The 22460-nt window shown below is 39.3% G+C and overlaps 2 protein-coding genes across 5 annotated transcripts in view; one reads left to right on the forward strand and one right to left on the reverse strand.

Annotated features, from left to right (window-relative positions):
• The window catches only part of irf5 (interferon regulatory factor 5), a 30126-nt gene extending 24128 nt beyond the window's left edge, over positions 1-5998 (forward strand). For all 3 annotated transcript variants that reach the window (XM_034313087.2, XM_034313086.2, XM_034313085.2), the window contains 2 exons: positions 619-737; positions 5177-5998. In XM_034313087.2, the coding sequence (XP_034168978.1) occupies positions 619-737; positions 5177-5365 (308 nt within the window). In that variant the 3' untranslated portion in view covers positions 5366-5998. The remainder of the gene's footprint in view (positions 1-618; positions 738-5176) is intronic.
• Positions 2228-22460, reverse strand: part of si:dkey-159a18.1 (sortilin) — a 26775-nt gene continuing 6542 nt past the window's right edge. Inside the window, exons 15-21 of one of the 2 annotated variants that reach the window (XM_026943417.3) lie at positions 22067-22260; positions 21466-21661; positions 21236-21352; positions 21006-21132; positions 20746-20852; positions 20550-20661; positions 2228-3080 (exon numbers count right to left, since the gene is read on the reverse strand). In XM_026943417.3, the coding sequence (XP_026799218.3) occupies positions 3060-3080; positions 20550-20661; positions 20746-20852; positions 21006-21132; positions 21236-21352; positions 21466-21661; positions 22067-22260 (874 nt within the window). In that variant the 3' untranslated portion in view covers positions 2228-3059. Of the gene's footprint in view, positions 3081-6139; positions 6594-20549; positions 20662-20745; positions 20853-21005; positions 21133-21235; positions 21353-21465; positions 21662-22066; positions 22261-22460 lie in introns of those variants that run through there. The other variant, XM_026943418.3, reaches the window with a different exon arrangement.

Here is a 22460-nt window from a genome sequence, read left to right on the forward strand (position 1 = left end):
AGGCGTGGCCAGTGAACAGAGCAGGCCTAGCAGCACAGCGCCATCTATCAGACATGCGTATAACAGCGGAATTAACGCAGTGTACAGCACGGTTATGAGTTTATTAATGTGTCTCTAATATGTGCTTCGTTTATAGTTCTAAACTGCATTAATGCATACTGGATGCATTATCTATTAAATATTATATTACACTGATAGAGTGCGTTGTGTTTGATTTAATACAGCTGGTGACTGATACTGTCTGAAGTCGAATATTATTTTGACAATCATGTGGTAGAGTTTAATAATGTGTACACACTTTAATTCTAGCAATATTTTTTGGTCAAATATTATAATGCTTAATTATACTCAGCTATCATAACCCCGATAGGTAGCACAGGCATGGAGGTGGCGGGGACGCCAGCTTTCCTCCACTCAGGATGTATTTATTGAGAGAGACTCTGTAAGTCGCTCTGGATAAGGGCATCTGCCAAATCCCGTAAATATAAATATAACTCCTCTGGCAGCAAACCTGCGTGATTGTGAATAGAAGGCAGGGTGACCAATATCCAGGTAACCGTAACTCTGATTATTCTAGTTCCTTGTGAATAAGCTGATGTGTCTTTCCTCCTCTAACAGGACTCATCATGTACCAGAAGGGCGAGGTGCCGACTCCCCCACCCTTTGAAATTTACTTCTGCTTTGGGGAGGATTGGCCTGACAGAAAACCCAAAGAGAAAAAGCTCATAATTGTCCAGGTGTGTAAATTCACTTTACCCAGGAACTCCCACTATAACTCTATGCAGTATACTATATAGCCTTTATCTAGGATGAAATATCTGATTATTAAACCTACTTCTAGACATTAACTCATTTCAAGCTTGTTCTAGTGGCAGGTGTTGTTTCTCATTTTAAGCATTTAATTCGAGAAAGTAGTAAAATTATCTGCCAATATATAAGAATGTTTATCTTTTTCTAATAAGAATTTAAAGAATTTAAAACCATTGAAATATGTACAAGCATCTAAAACCAGCTGAGCAGCCATGTATTTGATTTACAGTAATCTTATAATAAGAAATTGGATCAATTTTCCCATATTCTGGATATTTTCACTCGTTTTTGCAGTGTGTTTTTATTCTCTATACGCATGTCTGTTTGTTGAAGGACTTTTACTTTTGAATATATGGTTTCTTTCACATTTTTGCAATATGACATTCTAAGACATAAAACTGGTTTGTGAGGTGTTTAATTTGTGGATCCAGTTACATAATTTTGTGGCTTTTACTAATTTTATTTGAAACTGTGTTGTATTATTTGTGTGTGGAACTGATCCATGTGCAGGCTGTGTGCTGAGACGAAGAAAAAAATCGCATGAAGGTGTTAGTCTTTTTTAGTCAGATCAGAGCATTTGTGTTATTTGAAGGTTTAACGCTGAAAGCACTTTCTCCAGCCGAAGGAATTCTAATGCAAAGCTATGTCCAAGTTTCCAAGGCTAAAAATAATTCAAAACTGAAAACAAGCAGCAGCTGAGGCTCTTCATAACGCAGACTATGAAATATTTGCTGGTTTGCATCTCAGTGATCATAACCGGTGATGTCAGTCAGATACATAATACTTGATATACAGTAGAAATAACATTTCTGGATGCCTGGAACTTTGGAATGCCAGTTCTACAGGAACTGCTGTAAAGTGCTATAGGAAGTCGTGTATTGCCTGAGAACAGTGGTTCTAGTATTTTAGAAAAGTTGGCCTTTTTGTTGGTGTTTTTATCCTAGAAGGCATTTGGTAATTCAGCGTGTGACCTGTGACTGGTAGAGTCATAATTAAAAAAAAATGAAAAATATAAAATATAGTACCAGCTTTTTGTTGTTGTTGTTTTGAGAATAGATGAGAGACATCTGTTTTGTGTTTGCACGTTGCTAGCAAACAAAAGAATAAATCCTTCGTCGGAAGTTCAAAGCTGCAAGTTACAACTTGACAAGCAAGTACAGAACAGATGAACTCAACAGACTGCTACTGATGTGCGTGGTGCTTTTTGTTGTTGATGATTGATTGTTTTTTGTTTCGTTTTGTAATTAGTACTGTACCTATTTCTGCCTGAGGTATTCACAGTGGAAAACGATCTGAGCGGTGGTTTGTTTTTGGAGAGTCCTGAACCACTTTTAAACCACTTTTTAGTGCTTGTTTGCTCTTTCGTTTGTTTTACAGCACGGGTTCCCACACCTGGTGCTGAAGTGCCCCCTGTTCTGCACATTTTAATGCTTCCCCTGCGTCACACACTTCAACTCAGGAGCGGCTGTTAATTTGCTGATTAGTTAAATCAGGTGTGCTGAGAGCGGGGAAAACACTAACATGTACAGGACAGAGGATACTCCAGGGTTAGGAACCCGTGTTTATAATGTAACGAGCCATGATCTTAAACACATGACCTGATACTACACTCTCACTTTAGACTACAGTGCTTTCAGAAAGTATTCAGAGCCCTTGAGGTTTCCCACTTTGTTACGTTAAAGCTTTACTCTATGGGTTGTATCTCATCTGCAGGAAAAAAAAAAAAAGTGTGTAAATGTATTAAGAATAAAATACTGATTGTTCACACACAACATTTCTGCAAGTTTACTTTGTAATTTGTTAAAGCTTCGTTGTCTGCATTTACACTCTTAAAGGAAAAGTCCACCCTTAGACACATTAAGCATGTTATTATTGAAATAATTGTGATATGCGTAGTGATTCTGGTGTGAAGACATTTCAACAATCTCAGATATAACTGATAACAGTCAGAGACATTCACTGTCATATTAATGAGAAATCCAACACAGATGTAGTGGAGACAGGAAAAATGTCCAAAAATCTCAAAGTTCCAGACAGAATTCAGTGCTGCTATTAGACACAAGTTACAGCAAAGCCTCGTCTCGGCTAGAGAACAAGTGCAGTGGTGCTGTGAAGGCTGAAGATGTGGACTCGGTCGTGTTCGAGCGGAGTGTACAGAAGAGGAGGTGGAAGAGCTGCACAGACTAAAGGATGAAAGAGCTGCTGCACCAGTCGCTTTAGGTAGAGATGAATTCCTCCTGGAATCGCCATCAGTGAGCAGTCAGACAGCACTGTGGGTCAAATAGGAAACTGTTAACCAAAGAAAACAGACTCACTGATGAAAAGTTTAAACCAAAAAAGTTCACTCTGAATTTAATCATAAATTAAACATTTTGCAAACTTGAAAATCACAATTTGATTATAAATATTGATATGCATGTTATTCAGGGCGGATGGTTCCTTTAATTCTCCTTGAATATCATGCTACAAGGCTGGTACACCTGTATATACTATGTTTTTCTCAATCTGGACGTGCCTCTCAGTGCTGTGAAACATCCCCACACCATGATGTGGCCACCACTGTGCTCTACTGTATGGCCAGGGAGTGGTGCCTGGTTCCCTGCAGGTATTCATCAGTAGGTTCTGTCTGGCCACTCAAACATCTCGCCTGACTGATGAAATACCGCGTAGATGATTGTCCTTCTGGCAGGTTCTCTTATCTCCACACATGACCTCTGGAGTTTCTTTAGATCGACCCTTCTTTTGGGGTCACGTCTCTTACTACAGCATTTCTGCTCAGTTTGCTCAGTTTGGCTGTCTTGGTTGTCCTGAACGTTTCCATCATACTTCAGTGGAATATCACTGTGTTCTTTAGAACCTGTTCTCCTGATCTGTGCTTTAACACAATCCCTAATCTAATTTCTTTTACCTCATGGTTTGTTTTTGCCATGACATCAACTCTTTCTGTAGAAATAGGTACACCCTTTCCATGTCCTGTTTACCTCCAGTGAATTTTAATCAAGTTGTAAAAGTATGTCAAGGATGAGAAGTGTAAACAGGATGGGCTTGAGCTCCATTTGTGCCAAAGCGTAAAGATAAAAGGTCTAAATACTTATGTAAATGTAATATTTCGGTTTTTATAGGCCTCAGAGGACACACCCATCTGAGGCCTGTCTCCTGTGGGAACTGCTGGGGGAGTAGGAGAGAGACCACACTGGTCAAAAAGATGCGTACCAGAGACATTACCATGTGTGGACGTAAGGCTAACTACACTCACCGGTCACTTTATTAGGAACACCTGTACACCTGCTCATTCATGCAGTTGTCTAATCAGCCAGTCACGTGGCAGCAGCACAATGTATAAAATCCTGCAGATGCAGGTCAAGAGCTTCAGTTAATGTTCACATCAAACATCAGAATGGAGAAAAAGTGTGATCTCTGTGACTTTAACCGTGGCATGGATGTTGGTGCCAGATGGCTGGTTTGAGTTTTTCAGAAACTGCTGATCTCCTGGGATTTTCACAGAATGGTACAACACTGGGAATGGGAAACACTGAGCGAGTGATAGTTCTGGTGGAAACACCTTGTTGAGAAGAGAGATCAGAGGAGAATGACCAGACTGATTTGAGCTGCCCAACTGGCCTACCTTCGTCTGAGCCTGACACAGTCTAAGTGTCTATGTGCCTCTCAGTGAAAAGCCACATCTGTCTTTAATTGCACCTTCAACAGGGAAAGAGACCCCACTACGCATAGCCTGGGTTAAAAGTGTCGTAAAACGCATACCCTTGTTTCCGCAGGTGATATCGGTCTTAAAAAACAGAAAAGTGCTGGATAATCATCATATACCCTTTTATACAAGTAAACAAACATCCAATTTATGGCACAAAAAACCCAGTGCAGATACATCAGCTTTATCAGTAAAACTTATTCGGTCTCACATGTAGTATAGCTAGATATCTAAAGCAAAGCGAAAAGGTCTGCAGTGTTGGCATGCTGTTCCGGGTTGAGCGTAGCTCGGTGGTTCCTGTTGGTCGCTAGCGTGTGGATTATAATACCATCCTGTTCCAGGGAGTAGCTACGATGGAAGAAGGCAGAGCTGTGCTGTTTAAATGTCTAACATAGCCTTAAACTGTGTGAAGGCAGAACAAACAATACATGACCGTAAATGTTATGAATGTTTTTCAGTCTTCCAGGTCATTTCAAAATGTCTAGGAGTTATTAAGTTAAAGTGACTGGGATATTTGATTTGGGACATTATAATGTTTCTCCAATGATAACTGATGAAATGTAATGGATGAACAAGTCAGATTTTCAGTTGGAGATTACCTCTCCTGTAATCAAAGCAATTCTGCTTCCTCTCATCCCATCCCCCTTTCCTTTCATTCAGGTCGTGCCTGTAGTTGCGAGGATCCTGACTGAGATGTTCTCCGGAGAGCTCTCATGGTCCACAGACAGCATCCGCCTCCAGATCTCCAATCCTGATCTGAAAGACCAGACTGTTGAGCAGTTCAAGGAGCTCCACAGACTGTTGCAAAATCAACAAGCCCAGGCCTCATGGCACCAGAACATCCACTAACAGTGGACACTCAGTCACATCATCATCGCATGGTCCAGCTCAGGAGGAGTGCAGCTGCCCTGCATTGGTTTAAAAGAGTGCGTCTTGGAGATCAGCTCCATTTGTACATGACACAATACTGTTGTGGGAGGTTATTTGATTAGTTATTAGATTTGTCCTGGTTCTGAGAATGAAAGTTCCACACTCAGAGCTGCTTATTTGAGCTATGGGTAGTAGGGTGCTCTTCAGGGAATAATACTGAAATGTTTACAACCCTCAGTGCATTTCAGCTTGCATCATGTGCCAAGTGATTGACGTTGTGATGAACATCATCATAATCGCTGTTTTCTTATAGTACACACTGGTTTCTAAATGCTGTACGCCATCAGAGTTGGAACGAAGAATAATTCAACGACAGCAATAATAAAGTCAAAGGAATTTGTAGTAGAAACAAGTTTCCACTCATGCCTTTGTTTCCAACTAAGAACTTTCCGATCCTGTATTTACTAGTAGTGCTCTCGTACCAAAAAGCTACATTGGGACCATCAGGGCTGATTTAATTGTTGTGTGAAACGTGCATAAAATTCTGTTGTGTGCCAAAATGTATTATTTTAACTTTGCTTGTGTTTCAATAAATAACAGACTAGTTCTGGAGTTCTACTCTTTTTCTGAAGGTGAAATGCAACACACATACACTATTGCTTTGCATTTGTGATATTAGAGCAATGTTCCCCACTGAAAAGTTCAACCTTAATTGCATTTCTCTTACATCACTTTATCTCTTTAGGGAAAACAATAGGCCCTTTTCACGCCTCCAAGTTTTCCTGCTGATTGCCTTTGCAGGGGAAATTAACTTTACAACGACAATGGCCGAGTTGACGTCCTCCGAAGCAACACGACAAACGTCCTGTGGATGGTTTATTTATTTATTTATTTTATTTATTTTTGTAGGTTCGTTACAAAATGTTACAGAGGACATTTTTATGGGACATTTGTGGATCATGTCCCTTACATGTTGCCTTTATTTGACCATATGCCTAGGCTATTGCTAGATTTGTTTTATTGTTATTAGTATAATAATTATATATTATTTGAGGCATTAGAAAAAAAACACATCATAAGTGAAGGGATAGAAACACTGTTTCTTTTAGAAGACAGACATGAACCAGTTTGCAGGTGCACTTTTGGCTCCAGCTGTTTTGCTGCACACCTACAGCTCTCCGCACACACAGTCTTATTGCTTTGGAGCCTAAAATAATAAACAGAAGAAAAAAGCAGTATAGCTAGATTATATATCGATGGTTACTTGAAGAACTAAAGCAATTAAAATGCATTTTTCACTTTTCACATAGTTGTCCAACTTTTTCTCAGGTCATGTGTACCCAAATGAAAGAAATAAATTCAGTAAAAGTTTTCTCTTTTAATTTTTTTTGTTTCCATCGAACGCTGACGCACGGTCATCAGTATTGAGCTCAGGTGATTGAAATGCCAAACGTTAATTTAAGACATTTTTAAGATGAATGCTTGTTACAGTGCTTCCGACATGTATACAACACACCACGCACTAATTAAATTGATGTCATCTGTAGCTTCGGATTACGTGGCACAATAATAGAGTGCATTTCCAAAGCACATTTGTCCCAGGCTAGGCTTCTGGGCTGTATGCTGTAATTTTACTTCGAATAAAATATTAATTAATTAAAAAATTATGTATGCTGTGTAAACTTGGAAAGATGAATGAATTAATTAGTTAATTGTTCGAGTAATTAGTTCATTAATTGATTACTGAATTTGTGGTTTTGGCCAAATGAGATTCCTTTCACCAAGTTATTATACACAGGTTATTTTTTTACCTAATAAGAAATGACTTCTGTTCCATTATGTTTTACAGCACTGTAGTATTAACGAAATAAATAGATTGGTACAGTTTGTGCAGTTTGGACAACTACGCAGCTCTGCTGCAAACAGCATTTTCCACCCGGAGATTATATTATCATGCTGGGAGGGTTTATTCGAGTGGGAACAAAATTTCGCCATGAAGAAATGAAGCTGATCAGCAGCCATGTTCAGATAGGCATCAAAATTGGACGCCTGGTTTATACTACACACCAATAGCCAATGGATTGCAGATGAAATATTTACATAAAATATTGGCCTGCATAAATCTGGCAGATGTCATACTCTCCCCTCCGAAAGTATTGGAACAGCAAGGCCAATTCTTTTGTTTGTGCTATACACTGAGGACATTTGGGTTTCAGATCAAAAGATGAATATGAGAAAAGAGATCAGAATTTCAGCTTTCATTTCCTGATTTTTACATCTGGATGTGTTACACAACTTTAACACTCAAGTCCTTCAGGAGGACTCGAGCGGACCACTGATCACTGCACATCAACGGAGCAACTGTGGAGAGAATCAAAAGCTCCAAGGTTCTTGGTGTGCACATGACAGAGGACGTCTCCTGGACTCTCAACACCTCCTGCCAAGCCAAGAACACCCAGCAGCACCTCCACTTCCTGTGGAGGCTGAAGAGAGCCAAACTCCCCCCTCCCATTCTCACCACCTTCTACAGAGGGATGATAGAGCGCGTCCTGATCAGCTGTCTCACCGTGTGGTACAGGAACAGCACAGTCTCAGACCGCAAGACCCTACAGCGGATTGTAAGGAACAGCTAAAAAGATGATCTGGGGCTCTCTACCCACCATCGACACCTCGTACAATAACCGCTGCATCTGTAAGGCCACCAGCATTATGGACGACCCTTCCTACCCCCTCACGGACTCTTCACCATCCTGCCATCTGCCAGAAGGTACAGGAGCATCCGCGCCACCACCAGCAGACTCCACAACAGTTTCTTCCCCGAGGAAGTCAGATTACTCAACACACTGCTGCCTCCCAACGCTCACCTGGACTATTACACCTTACCTAGTATGACTCAGTACCAGTGCACACTGCACTTTACAATGCTGCATCAGACACTTTTTATTTATGAGACTCTTTTTGCTACCAGGATTGCTGCTACATTTATTGCTGCTACACTACTCAATAATTTAGAGTCCATTGTGTAATAGCTTTCCCACACAGCACTGTTCTGTTGTCCTGTGTATCTACTGTCCTTTGTTCTGTGTATTTATTGTCCTGCACTAGTCTTGTGTACTGTACTACTGAATTATGCGGTGCACCATGGTCCTGAAGAAACGACATTTAAGATAACGACATCCAATATATACAAGCTATATAGAGGAATGACAAGTAAACGCACCTGAACACTTGAACTTGATAAATGAGGCCCATTGTTGCTTCTCTCTTGTCCATAGGCATTATCACTAAATGTTCTTCCCCTTGCGGCCTGTTAGTAAACCTAATTCCAGTTATAGGCCGAATGTTGGTTACTGTTGAAACTGAGATGCTGTGGTGGGATCTTAAGAGAGCTGTGCTCAAACATCCATGAACTGAAGCGACCCCGTAAAGTAGAGGGGGCCAAAATTTCTCCAAAATGATGTGAGAGACTGATAAACTCCTACAGAAAACGTTTAATTCAAGTTATTGTTGCTGAAGGTGGTTCTACATGTTACTGAATTATAGGGTGTACTTTTCTTTTCCCACCTGGTTTCTGAATGTTGGTTTGGAGAAAAAAATGACTACATATTGAACTGTGTTGTGTTTTGTTGTTGTCAGCTGAGGTTATCTGTTTGTCTATAGAGGTTGGTCAGGAGCACACAATCGTTATTTAGGCCCTGATAAATTAAAAACATAGAATCGAAGGACTTTTTTTCCCCCATGACTCTATACTGCTTTAAATGCTGTCCCAAGGTCTCAAACTCTTCCTATTGTGGCTAACCCTTCAAAAATGTTGAATTCATTTGTACAAATGGCTTCTGACCATGACCCATTAGACCTGAGCAGCAATACAGGGTTGCTTTTATTTTGAAAAATCAGTAGTATGCATGGACTTGTTTGTCCCAAGGTTACTGCGACAGTCTGTCCATTTTCATTGCTGTTGTGGCCAAGGTTTTAGCCCCAGTGTAGTCCAAGTGTTCAGTCATGGTCCAATGATGTCCTTGTGATGATCACTCCTCACCCTTAAAGGCTCTGACTGCTGCACTGAGAGCCTTATATAATGCTGGATTTTTACTCAGCCCTATAAAAGCACAACTGTTTCAGTCTGAATTGACCTTTTTGGGTCAAAGAATTGGTTGTCATGGCAGGAAACCCCTTCCTGAGCTACATTATCTCAAACCTCCACACTTACAGGACTGAGATCAGTGATGGACTTGGGGTTTTTTCTGCTTTACAAATCTCCCTCTCTCTCTTCTGTCCTGTGTCCCACTTTCTCATTGATCAATCATCTCTTATATTATTGTCTCATATTCTAAATTTCTTGTTAATTACATCTGTTTGGAAAATCACTGACCACAGCAACATGCAGAAAACATTTGAAATTATTAGTCAAGTTTGTGAGAGATATTTGTTTTTCAGCTTTTTCAGCAGGATCCAAAGGTCAGCCTGACAAAACCAGGTGATTAAACTTTTCACAAATGAAACCTCTTCCTAATGTTAATAACACACTTACAGATGTTAAAGAAGGAAGTAAAAAAGGATGAGTAATTTGAAAATGAATTTTTCAGCTCGGTGATTAAGCACCTGCTCAGCCTTTTCCCACAGCGATTCCCCATGTTTCTGCCGTATGTTCATAAGTTTATACACTCGTTAGGAACAGGAGCTGATGCCTGGTTGGGGTGACTGCCTTCGGTTCACCAAACTCGTGTGTCAGGGGGTTGAAACAACATGCAGGTGAGAAAGACAATCAGATGAAGCCCTTCTACGTGGTGTAAAACCACGAGGGGCAGAAAATACAGACCCTGGACCAGATTTAAGAAGATTAAGACTGACTCTCTGTCAATACACCACTTAATCTTTCATTTACTGACGCAGGTTTCTTGTAATCATGTTTATATACTCGTCTTATTAATTCCATGACTGTACATTGAAAAATGCTTATAATGTTGTTTTTACTGTTGATGCTTTGAACACATATGGATAGTGGTATTGTTGCTATATAATCAGAAAAGACCAGTTAGAAATAAATGATACTACTCGTTGGATTTGTCAAGCGCTTCTCTCTAGCTCCAGCTCTCCCATGTTGACCCTGATTCCTCTGTCCCTACAGGAACTGAAGAACCTGAACAGTGGTCTTGATCTTATTAGTTTTAATAGCTGTGCTTACAACACCACTGAGTTTGATTTTGAATTTATTCTCGGATGAAAAACCGACATATTGCTTTACTGAATCTCTGATTTTAAAGAACATACGGTTCCTCCAGGTAGCATGCGATGTGCCTATGCACCTTCCCAGGTATAGTGCTGAGAAAAAGAGAGGCAGTTATCTGTATCAGGTGAGTGTAGGCTTTGGTCCCACCAACTCATCTCTAACAATTGCGTCCTATAACCAACCAGTGGTGCCTTTAAATGCTAAGATGTTGTTAAATCTGCCCCATGGTGGCTGTCCACTTTTGTGTAAAATGCTCTTGCACTAGTAATACTACTTTCTTTTTCTCTATTCACACTGTTAGGTCACACATATTCACCTCACTAGTGTTCCTCTTCTGCCTTAACACCCATTTTATTTTGAAATGAACTCCTCGAAGTCCCTAGGAGACGGCAATGATGGGTTAAATCTGTGTTAGAGATTATTGTATTAGTGACTGTAATTCTACTTTGAAGATTTCACCAGATGTAACTCATGATTGGTTGCATGGAGTCGCTTGAAACTTTTTTCATGATGGCCTGATTGCTTACAAAACATGGCCATCATCATCCGATCAGCTTTCCGCAGGCATCTGGCAGGGTTGCCCCTGAGCTAGCATACGTTCCTTTAGGGCACTATTACTGGGGTCCATGGGATTGTTTCTAAAACATTTAAAATTTGTATAATATAAACTATATAAAATATACTTTAAATGCATGTTTAGGCTCATTAAATTTCAGAAAACCCGTTTTTTTAGTGCCACGAATGTATGTTCAGCATGTCGTTATTAGCACAAGGTTTGCAGGTTATCCAGGTTTTATGGGATAAATAAACAAATGATAATTCATAGTGATAATCAAATTAAAAATGTGTGAAGAATTTACTCTTCACTCCCAACTGCAAAAGCTTCAGTTTTAAGGTTAACACTGATGGTAGATTTAAATGCATATATCAGTGTGTCATCTGAAATGTTAATGTCCGTGTACAAACAAGTCACTGTTAATGCTGAAGCAACATGAATAGCAGGCAACTTATTCAATCTAATGTTGAACTCAAAATGTATTAAATTTGACACTTTATATATATAATATTTCTCATTATAATTATATATTAATATATACATATTATGTGCACCAATAACTGATGCAAGCTCGCTCAAATTGGCCAGATGGGGGCGATGTTCATGTTTCTGTACATACAAACAAGCATATCTCAGTCACTATTTAGCCCCACCCACTCACATTTAGGATAATTAGCATAATATACAAAACCTAATTTAGCAAACTAGTCCTAGGATTTTGAGCCTACATTCACTAAATTGATGTCAAACTACTCAGGAGAGACTGAAACCCAATAATTATTTAAAACATGATGACATCTCTGACTTCCAGTATAGTTCTCGTGGAGTGAGGTGAAAACAAACAGCTTAAGGAAAAGCTTATAATTTTAGAAAATCGCTCAAGAGAAACAATCTTTGCATCTTCAGTATCCTTAAAGGAACTGAAGGATCACAGTATTATCTCATTCACGGCGTCCTTTTTCTCAAAGTTATTTGGAGCTGATAATCTACACATGCTCAAGATTCCTAGTTAAAAGAGCAGTCCTTCAGCTAGAGCGAGAACATGGGCAGCTGTCTTACAAGAATTCCAAGTTACACATCGTCCCTGACCTCTCGGCCTGACCGGACCTCTCCTGGCCTTCACAGGCACCACACAGAGGTTTGAAGCCACACCGATAACACTACCTGATCTGTTACTGGTAACAGACTGTAATGTAGTATGATTACTAATTTCAACTGTGAAATCACACACGGACATTTGGGTTTGAGGTCAAAAGATGAACATGAGACAATAAATCAGAATTTCAGCTTTCATTTCCTGATGAACAGCAGCAGAAGAGCACATCACGTTCCACTCCTCTCAGCCAAGAACAGGGATCTGAGGCTGTCTCACCCACGCTGGACTTCCTGTTCCTGGCTGACAGGAGAGGAACCTGATGTGGTCTTCTGCATTTGTAGCTCATCCACCTCAAGGCTCAATGTGTTGTGCATGATGAGATGCTTTTCTGCTCACCACAGTTGTAAAGAATAATTATTGGAGTTACTATATCCTTCCTGGCAGCTCGAACCAATCTGGTCATTCTCCTCTGATCTCTCATCAACAAGTCGTTTCCATCCATGGAACTGTCGCTCACTCAGTGTTCTTTGTGTTTCGCTCCATTCTGTGTAAACTCTAGAGACTGCTGTGTGTGAAAATCCCAGGAGATCAGCAGTTTCTGAAAAACTCAAACCAGCCCATCTGCACTAACATCCAGGCCACGGTTAAAGTCACAGAGATCACACTTTTTCTTCATTCTGATGTTTGATGTGAACATTAACTGAAGCTCTTGACCTGCATCTGCATGAGTTTATACATTGTGCTGCTGCCACGTGATTGGCTCTTTAGATAACTGCATGAATGTGCAGGAAGGTGAGTGTATTTAATGTTGCATAATTTTGCTCAATAAATGTAAAAACTATAATGTTTTTGCATCATTTGTTTAATTGGATTCCCTTTTTATCTAGTTTAAGGACTTAGATGAAGATCTGATCACATTTCAGCACTTTATTTTAATTACACGTTAAATTAAATATAGACAAATACTAATAAAATGGTGGAATTAATGTGACAAAAGCCAGACTGGTCAGTGTTGTTGGAGTACTGCATTGATTTTTATTCTTAAAAAAGGACAGATTGTTTCTATTCTTAGTTCATAAAAATCATTAACCTGTTCTACGCTAATGTGTCAGTCCCATTTCAGTGTATTTGTGCTGTTAATCTGTAATTAATATCATATATTATAATCATATATTACTCTATACATCTTCATAAACATGCATTTCTGACATCCTTAGTTGTACAGTAAATAGAAAATCATTATACTAGCTCATGTAATTAACCACGGTTGAGATTTATTTTAATTACATTTAAAAACACAGCTGAGAAATATCTCTAAAATGGCATTTGCGTCTTTTTTTAATGGACTATAGATTTAATCAATTTATTGACAAAGTCCAGGATGCCATTGGAGGATCATATTTAAACAATTAAATACCAAATAAAAATAAATGATCTATTGATTTTCTTCTCAACTTATAAAAATCTTTAAACACCGGTTTAACAGGTAATAATGTGTGATGCAGATTCTGATGTAATGGAATAAACCAGAAGCCCAGCAGCATAACAAATTCAAAGGTCAATGTAATTTGTGCTGTGATAGAGGCAGTTAATTACTAATACAATAAAATGTCATATAAAGATCATATTCCACCACAATATGGAAGCATGAGCCTATAAATCAGAATAAATGTGATTAGACCTCAAAGATTGGCACTTGTGGCTGTATTTATTATTATTATTATTATTATTATTATTATTATTATTATTATTTGTCTCTGCTAAAACTGATTGTGCAGATGAAACTGTAGGTAATACAGACACGGTCCGTAGGTAGAGCTCCTCTCGCTACTCAGGCAGGACAGACGAGTCCTATCAGCCTTTAATAAAGCACATTTATCTCATGAACCTTTAAACCTTAAAATGAAAATTCATTTTTTTCATCTTACCCTTTAGGTTCTCACAAACAGAAGAACCATTTAGCTCAGTGCACTCAGATTTTTAGCTAATTTGCATAATTTTGTTTACTAGTGCTAGGATATTTTTCCCATCTTAACAACATTGGTGTAAAACTACTCATTACAATGTCAACCTAAATAATTATCAATTATTCAAGTTTCCAGTGTTCCAGTGTTCAGAGAATCACAGTTCCCATAACTACCATTCGTCATCCAACTAACAATATGGAAAAGATTTTTACAATAGTTTCTGAAATACTTTATTCCAAAAACATTTTGGTTCCAGAAATTCACCCTGATCACGCTGAGACTCAAGGCACCTTCAACAGCTGCTCCTAACTTTGTTCATCATCATGATAAATAACTTTGCTTTTTAAAAACAGAATGAAGTAAAAATAGTTGGGCCCTTTAGCATTACTCTGCATCTTAATTGCTTAATCCCTCAATATTTTGTTCTCATCATAATTGCCAATAAGAAATTAGTTTAAAAAGAATACATACGTATGCTTTAGCACCCTTAAGTATTGTGTTGTTGGAAAACCTTTTATCTTTTACCTTAAAAAATGAATTAAGTTTATAAAATAGGCTCATTGTTGCACCGACGTTCCTTTTAATCCCAGTTCGGTTTCAATCTAAATGTATTAGAATTATTAACAAGATGTTTGAAAACCATCAGCCATTGCAAAACCTCAAACACAGGACACCTCGAGGACTCAGAAGATGCTGCTCATTCAATAAGATCCTAAACAGAGCAAAAGTGCATAGTCAATGTCAGTAATTAAAATGAAGTGTTAAAATTAGCAAAATGCAGAGAAAAGCATTAGGTCCACATGAGCACAGCTCTTCTTTTATAGATTTTCCACTCACTCTATATCAGAGTTTGTTAAATCCAGTCTTATAGGCCCACTACCATGCACAGTTACTACACTGGGTCTGAAACTGCTCCTTCACTCACTGTTTATTACGTACAATACAGTAAGGGAGTCGCCAGACTGAACACTGCTTTAGAACAAACTACTAACCTATAGCTTCTGGCTTTAGTGGTCGTTAAACAACTTTTATACACAAAGCACTCTGGCACTCCAGTATCCACTGTAAGAAACTTCAAGCTGAAAGAGATCCACTGTGGTCCATAATGCGGATTATTTATACTGATTTATGGTGCAATTTCATAGTCAACTATCCAAAGAGTTTCTGCACTCGTATTTATCATTTGCTTCAGTTGCTGTATTCTGTCTTTTCCTTTTTCCACTGTTGCCTGCATTCTTTTGAAGCAATTTAAAAGATAAAGCAGACAGAGACTGCCTGAATTCCTTCTCAGAAAGTGATGACAAACATAAGTAACATCTGCACCATTCTGGCAAGGCCAAGCTTTAGCTATTTAGCTAGAATTTAGTTATTCTTCTTCCACGAGTAGTTTTACTTATGAGAATTAATAGGATAATCATATGCATGGACTAATAAGCATTCTGATGGAGAAGACTGTAGAATGAGATGTTCGCATTGAGGTGTTAGAGAGGGCTAGCTGGAGAGTGAGAGCAGTAGATTTGGTAGAAGAAGGTCCGACTGTGGAAAAAGAACCCTCATAGTGATAATATCTCTGTGGCGTAGGTGTAAAGCCAAGGCTAAGGTCTGCCCGCAGGTCCACCACTCCTCTCTCAGTCAGGTGTCAGGTTTACTCTCATTAGTGAGGCAGTAGAAGCTAATGACACCCTCCTTTTATGCTAACTAGGGATAACATTGTAGAGGTGTGTAAATTAGCAAAGGCGATGTCCAACGCAGTAATGTTCTGTGGCAGTGAAGGCTACACCAGGTTAGGCTGGAGGTTTAGGTGGTGCTCCAAAAACATGTGGGCTTTACTGACTGTTGGACTAAAAGTCTGGCCCTTTAGGGCGAGATGGAATCTAACATTCATTTCCTGTAACATAGCGTATAGTCTTAGGACAGGACTAGACAATTTGTTTGCCAGGCAGTAAACAAAAAGGCTAAATCAACTGTTTGCTAGCTGCCTTGAAGCATCACTCGATTCCTCCCAGGAAGGACTGCTATATACTCTATTAGATCCCTGACATCTAAACAATCTATAAATGTAATTATAATATCAGGGATTTCATGTAATTTGTGAGTACAAAACAAATAGTACCACAACCCCAGTGTGGAACAATCTCTAATCATTATCTCTTTTCATTTAAAATACACCTTACTCATAATATACAATGCCTTGAATAAGTACTCCACACACACACACACACACACACACACACACACGCACATATTTTATCCATTTTCGTGACATATTTAATTTTGAATAATGGATTTAATGGTGCTTGGGATTTTTTTTTTATAAACAATCCCTGACTGACACGTTTCCAAAACCTTGTTTTTAGAGCTCCTTGGTCTTCATGTTTGTTTAGGCATGTTCTCTAAGAAACTCTGGGAACAGATATATTTAGATATATTTATATTGAGATCGCTGTTCCCCTGTAAGCTGCGCTCATGCGTGGGTGTGCAGTTCTGATGACACTTCCACACAGAAAAACAAAGATCTGTGCAGAATGCTGACACACACATACACTTACGGACTTGTGCATGGGCTAGCCTGGACTGCAGCCAGGGCCTCCAGAATAATCAAACCCTGCGTATAAATGTTTAGGAGTTTTAGTCCAGCAATTGGAATATTTTCGAAGAAATATGTTCAGTACTTTTTTCATTTCGCTTGTATTTATGGGTTTTTGAGAATGAGAGGGAAGTGCAGGTGCAGTGCAGTTACATGGGCTACCTTAGCTGTTATCTTAGCTAGCTAAGTATGATAGTGGAGCGCAAGAACGAAAAAAGATTTTACTGAGGTGCATTTTCCAATGAAAATCATGTCAACGCTGGAAGCAGACTGAACTCCACTTCCCACAATGCACCTCTGCCCACACATCACATTCATCGTCACGTTCACAGTCACCGGGTTACTGCTTGCACACACCTGGACTCAGTCACCTCCACACACAGTATAAGCACCTCACGACACCAGCACTTAACAAAGTATTCATTCAGCTCTGACGTTTCACCTGAGCCACCAAGACTAGTTCTGGCTTTGACCCTAGCGTAATATCATAGTTTCTTTTTTTTTTGCCTTGTTCTCAGATACTCTGTTTACTCATCGCCAGACCCATTGCCTGCTCAGTATTTTTGGATCTTTGCCTCATGGTTTGGAATTGTTTGCTATTGCCAGTTACTTTTAATAAAAACACTCTCTGCATCTGTGGCCGTCTCTGCCACCTGACAACTTCGTATCTGTAATGAACATGTAATGGATTATTTTAAAATCATTCTAATTAAAAAATTATTTATATTTATACAGAAATAGAAAAATGGTAAACAGTTAATGTAAGACAGTCACTCTGTAGCTGTGCCAAAACATTAATTACAGGAATGATAACAACTTCTAACAAAGAGATTTTCATTTAATACAGTAGCAAAGCTAACTACAAATAATACCAACACCAAAGCACAAATAACAATTTGTAGTAGGGATGACAATATAACCACAGAAGAGTGATTAGTATCCTAAGAGTGATTAGTATGGAATTAATTTCACTGATTTCCTCCTCAAAATCAACCTGTGCACTAGATCTGATACCCTCAAATTCTCCTAAAACAAATACTACCAGAAGCAATTAAACTTTAAACTCTGTTAAAAATAGTAAACTCTTTCCTTACTACCTAAATATTAATTACCTAGCAGTTGATTAAAATACCTGACATTGGTCCCTGTTAGCTATTAAACCATAGGCCAATATCAAACCTCTTTATCTCCAAAATGTAAAATGGCTCAGCAGCTAAACCTACACTTGCATAGGGATTACACACAATCCAGTCAGGGTTTAGGACTAACACAGTAAAGCGACAGTACTGGTTAAAGTAGTAAACTACAGCAGGGGGCTGTGCAGCCCCACACCTATGGAAGAACCATCCAATTAGGGTTTGAGACTCAGACAGAGTCTAAGTGGTTTGGTCAGGCATTTTATTAAACAGCTTTTCTCATATGTAAAGGTTCAGATCGAGGCCACTCATGGGCATAGAGAGTCATGGTAGATTGGGATGTTTTGATGCTCTCTCTCATGATCACTCGGCTTGACTGAGCCAGGTCGCCTTCATGCCTGTAACTTTCTGGCTCTCCCATTTAGTTACGCTGTCATAGCTAGACCTGCTGGAGTCCCCGTTTGCACTCTGATCACAATGTACACCCTTTCAGCTCTACCTGATTCATGCTGATATTCTACTTGTGCTTGGAGCTTCTGCACATGACTCATTTTCTGTTGCTGAACATCCTTTCAACACATGTAGTAATGTTTGACTTTATGGTATCATGATTTACTGAACCAGGGGCTAAAGTGAACAGTCTAGAACGGCCTTCCGCGTCACTCAGTAACTTTGGAGAGGGTAAAAATTTGGAAACAAACAGGAGCCAAACTCACGGTCACTGCATCACAGAAGGAGTAAGGTCTAATCTTGTTCCACAGAAGAAAAGTAAGAGCCAATCATGTTTCATATTTAACAGCCGTGGCTGATGCAAGATGCATGGACACTGGCTATACTGTTTATGCACAAAGATTCCAGATGGCCAGTCTTTAGACCATTTACAGTCCCCTCCGAAAGTATTGGAACAGTGAGGCCAAATTTTTTTGTTCTTGTTATACACTGTAGACATTTGGGTTTCAGATCAAAAGATGAATATGAGACGATAGATCAGAATTTCAGCTTTCATTTCCTGATATTTACATCTAAATTTGTTAAACAACTTAGAACTTGGCATCATTTGTGGCACATGACCCAGTTTTTAGGTGAGCAAAATTATAGGAACAGATAGTCTTAAAGCAAGTTAACATTTACTGCATTTGGCAGACACCTTTCTCCAGAGCGATTTACATTTAATCTCATTTATACAGGGTTAAGGGCCTTGCTCAAGGGCCCAGCAGTGGCAGCTTGGCAGAGCTGAGATTTGAACTCATGACCTTCCGATCAGTAGTGTTGTAGTGATCGCTTAATCTTTAGTTGAATATCAATTGCTTGCAATAACTGCATTAACAAATGCATAAGACTTGGCCTTGCCATTCCAATACTTTCAGAGAGGACTGTATTTTCATGTTATATAATGCAATCCAAAGTTATGTGCATGTGGAGGCTGAGGTTTAGCGTCAACATTACCAGCCTGTGAGTCTGGTGCGTGCATTCAGCTTTTTAATCACGCTGTTTGTGTTGTTAAGGAGTTTTATTTCCATCTCAGCAAAAACTCATCCGAGTGTGATTACTGAACAGGCAGCAAGAAGAAGAGTTTGTGAAATGAAGTTGCTCAGCATTTCAGATTTGCATTAGATTCAGGAGCAATGGGGCTCATGCTGTTGAAAACAACCTGAAATGCACACAGTATTCATCTGTATAATTCCTTTACAGACCTTCCAGTGTTTCCAATATTAAAAACCATTCAATAACTGCACAAAAAACTGAGGTCACTCTGCATCCAGCACCTGATTCAAAACTGTAACATCAACCGTGTTTCCTTACTGGAGCATTTAACTGTAAATTAACTGAAATCCAAACGAACGCAAACGAACAAGTATTCTGTTCCAATGTTTAATTTGTCTTCTATGTTATCCCAATCAGTATGTCCCAACTGATTTGTACGTGTCCCGTTCACCCCGCTCCCCTGAGACCCCGTGGTGTGAGATCGAACTGAAACGGCAACCTCCTTCCCAATCACCGTCAGAGCTCCACCACTTTCCAAATTCCACTTTCACTCCTGTTTATAACCCCACTATCCACCCAGAGGAGGATGGGCTCCCTTCTGAGTCTGGTTCCTCTCAAGATTTCTTCTTCATATCATCTCAGAAAGTTTTTTCTTTCCACTGTCACTACTGGCTTGCACATTAGGGATCAAAATATACATCTAGATTTATGTAAAGCAGCTTTGTGATATTGTGTATTGTTAAAAGTTCTGTAAAACATAAAACTGAATTTAATTTGAATAATTTGTCCAATAAGAATTTGCACCCCTATATGGCGAATAGTTTTCTTTGTTCCATACACACCCGAGCCATCTTATGAGCAAGAACCAAACCTTCCTTGAGTAGGAATAGTGTTAGGAGAGCTTGAAACTGTGCAGGTCAGTGTGCTCTGAGAAGAGGAGCTGAAAAACCTTGATCTAGATCTACCTGGAAATCCAGACCAAAGTTTATGGCAATATTGTTTAGTTGTTAAGTCAGAGCACTGCACTGCTGTTTTAATCTGTCATTCCATAGAAAAACTAAAATACTGCTTATGAATAGAGTGTGTGATTTAATCATCTGACTCACATCATCTGAATCTTCTTGGTAGCTGGCTTGGTTACTGCTTGGAGTGCTCTCAGAGGCAACACACAGTTCATCCTCATGCAGCTGCAGAGCTGAGAATTGGTATGGTGTCAACCTGGAGCAGCAGGAGTTAAGTCAGTAAGGGTGAGAGTAGACTAGTAGAGCAGAACAAGCCCACGAATGAATCCTGAAGTCATACCTTTGCCTGTAGTTCACCCTCCGGACTGTTATGGTAACTGCAGTAACGATAGCCAGAGCCACAGTCCCCACACTGACACTTATCACAGTCAGCAGCCACACCTCCTTCTGGAAGTTACAGCTTTTTAGTTATTAAAAATTGTATGGTTCATATTCTGAATTAATTTCAAGCAGGCCAGCTACCTGCTAAATATAGAAAAGACACCAAATCCATTAGCACTACATCTGAACATGGAAATGAAGAAATGCTCTTTTACTCACTACTCTACTAGGCTGATGGGTCGTAGGGGCAGGCTGGCTGGAGTTCCCACAATGCATTTTGGCAGCATTCATTTGACGTGGGGGGCTAAAGCCACCCTCACATTTATCACTGGGGATCTTTCGATACCTTTACATATAATGCAGAAAGTGTCGTTATGGTGAATCTGCGTGCGTTTATACACTGTATGTATAAGAGGTTAAATGAAATAAAAGCATGGAGCGGCACTTGCCCTGTTGTCTGGAGCTCCTCTAACTCCCCGTTGAAACAGAGCTCCAGTGTTTCGTTTGTGAACTCAGGCTGTTTCACACATTCAGAGCTGTTTTCATGGCGGTAATAACCATAATCACTATAACAAAGAGAGAGAAAATGACACGGAGATTATGTCAGAGGTTATTTCACTTGACGCAAGAAATTCTGTATGTTACAGGATACTGCAGTCGTAACCAGGTGTCTCATTACCACATGTAATCTTCTCTGGAGCAGGGACATGGCTTCTGCTGCTTACTGACCACATAGTTACGCCCCTTTCTGCACACTGACGTCTTCCTCAGCCTTTGAAACGTTTCCTTGTAGCCTAAGACACATCCGTTTGTCTCTGAACCTGGTTCTCCCTCATCAGAATGAGCCAACCACTTCATATAGTCCTGCTCACCACCTGGTGCATTAATGTTTTAATGCTGTTGTAACATATGTACTGCAGTGTTTAGTTCATATGATTGCAGTAGAAAATAGAAACTGATGTAGGCTGAAAAAAACGATGAACTTCTTAGACAAGTACGCAGTTCACTGAAATACTACACATAAGGGAATTATTCATAGGGTTATATTTCAAAAAAGACTTTTTTAAGCATGCTTCTCAAAAAGTGAGGAAAAAAGAAAGAATTTTTTTAAAGAATATGAAAATGAATAATGTCACTGACTACAGTTTTAATAGAATATAATGGTATTCCTTTTGAAAGTAACCGTCCCACAGTACACATGGATGTACACACGGATCGTGCAAACACGTTCCTACTGAATTATAATTCACTATAATTCCATAGCAGTATATTTTACTCACATTCTCTAGTCAGAAGCTGCTCAAAGTCTATAGTCACGGCAACCCACAGGGGCTGATCATCATCATCAGGCCGGTAACCAAACACGCTGATGTTCAGAGTCTTAGTACCGGGCTCAGATGTAAGGCCAGCAAAGAAGATGGGATGCTCTGTGAAATTATAAGTCTTCCAACACTGACCCTCATCTGTGGAGAACCTGAAAACACACACACACACACACACACACATCGAACAAAATCATCTGAGGTTATGAACAGAACTATTGTGTTCAGGCAAGAAAGTTACATATGCAAAAATGATTACCTAGTCCACCTTTAAATTAAGTTTCTCAGATATGCTGCATGTTAACACTGTTAACGTCCTTAACAACGTATAAACAAGCTTGAATTGTTATGA

The sequence above is a fragment of the Pangasianodon hypophthalmus genome, chromosome 18, assembly GCF_027358585.1.
Source record: "Pangasianodon hypophthalmus isolate fPanHyp1 chromosome 18, fPanHyp1.pri, whole genome shotgun sequence".
Taxonomy (NCBI): domain Eukaryota; kingdom Metazoa; phylum Chordata; class Actinopteri; order Siluriformes; family Pangasiidae; genus Pangasianodon; species Pangasianodon hypophthalmus.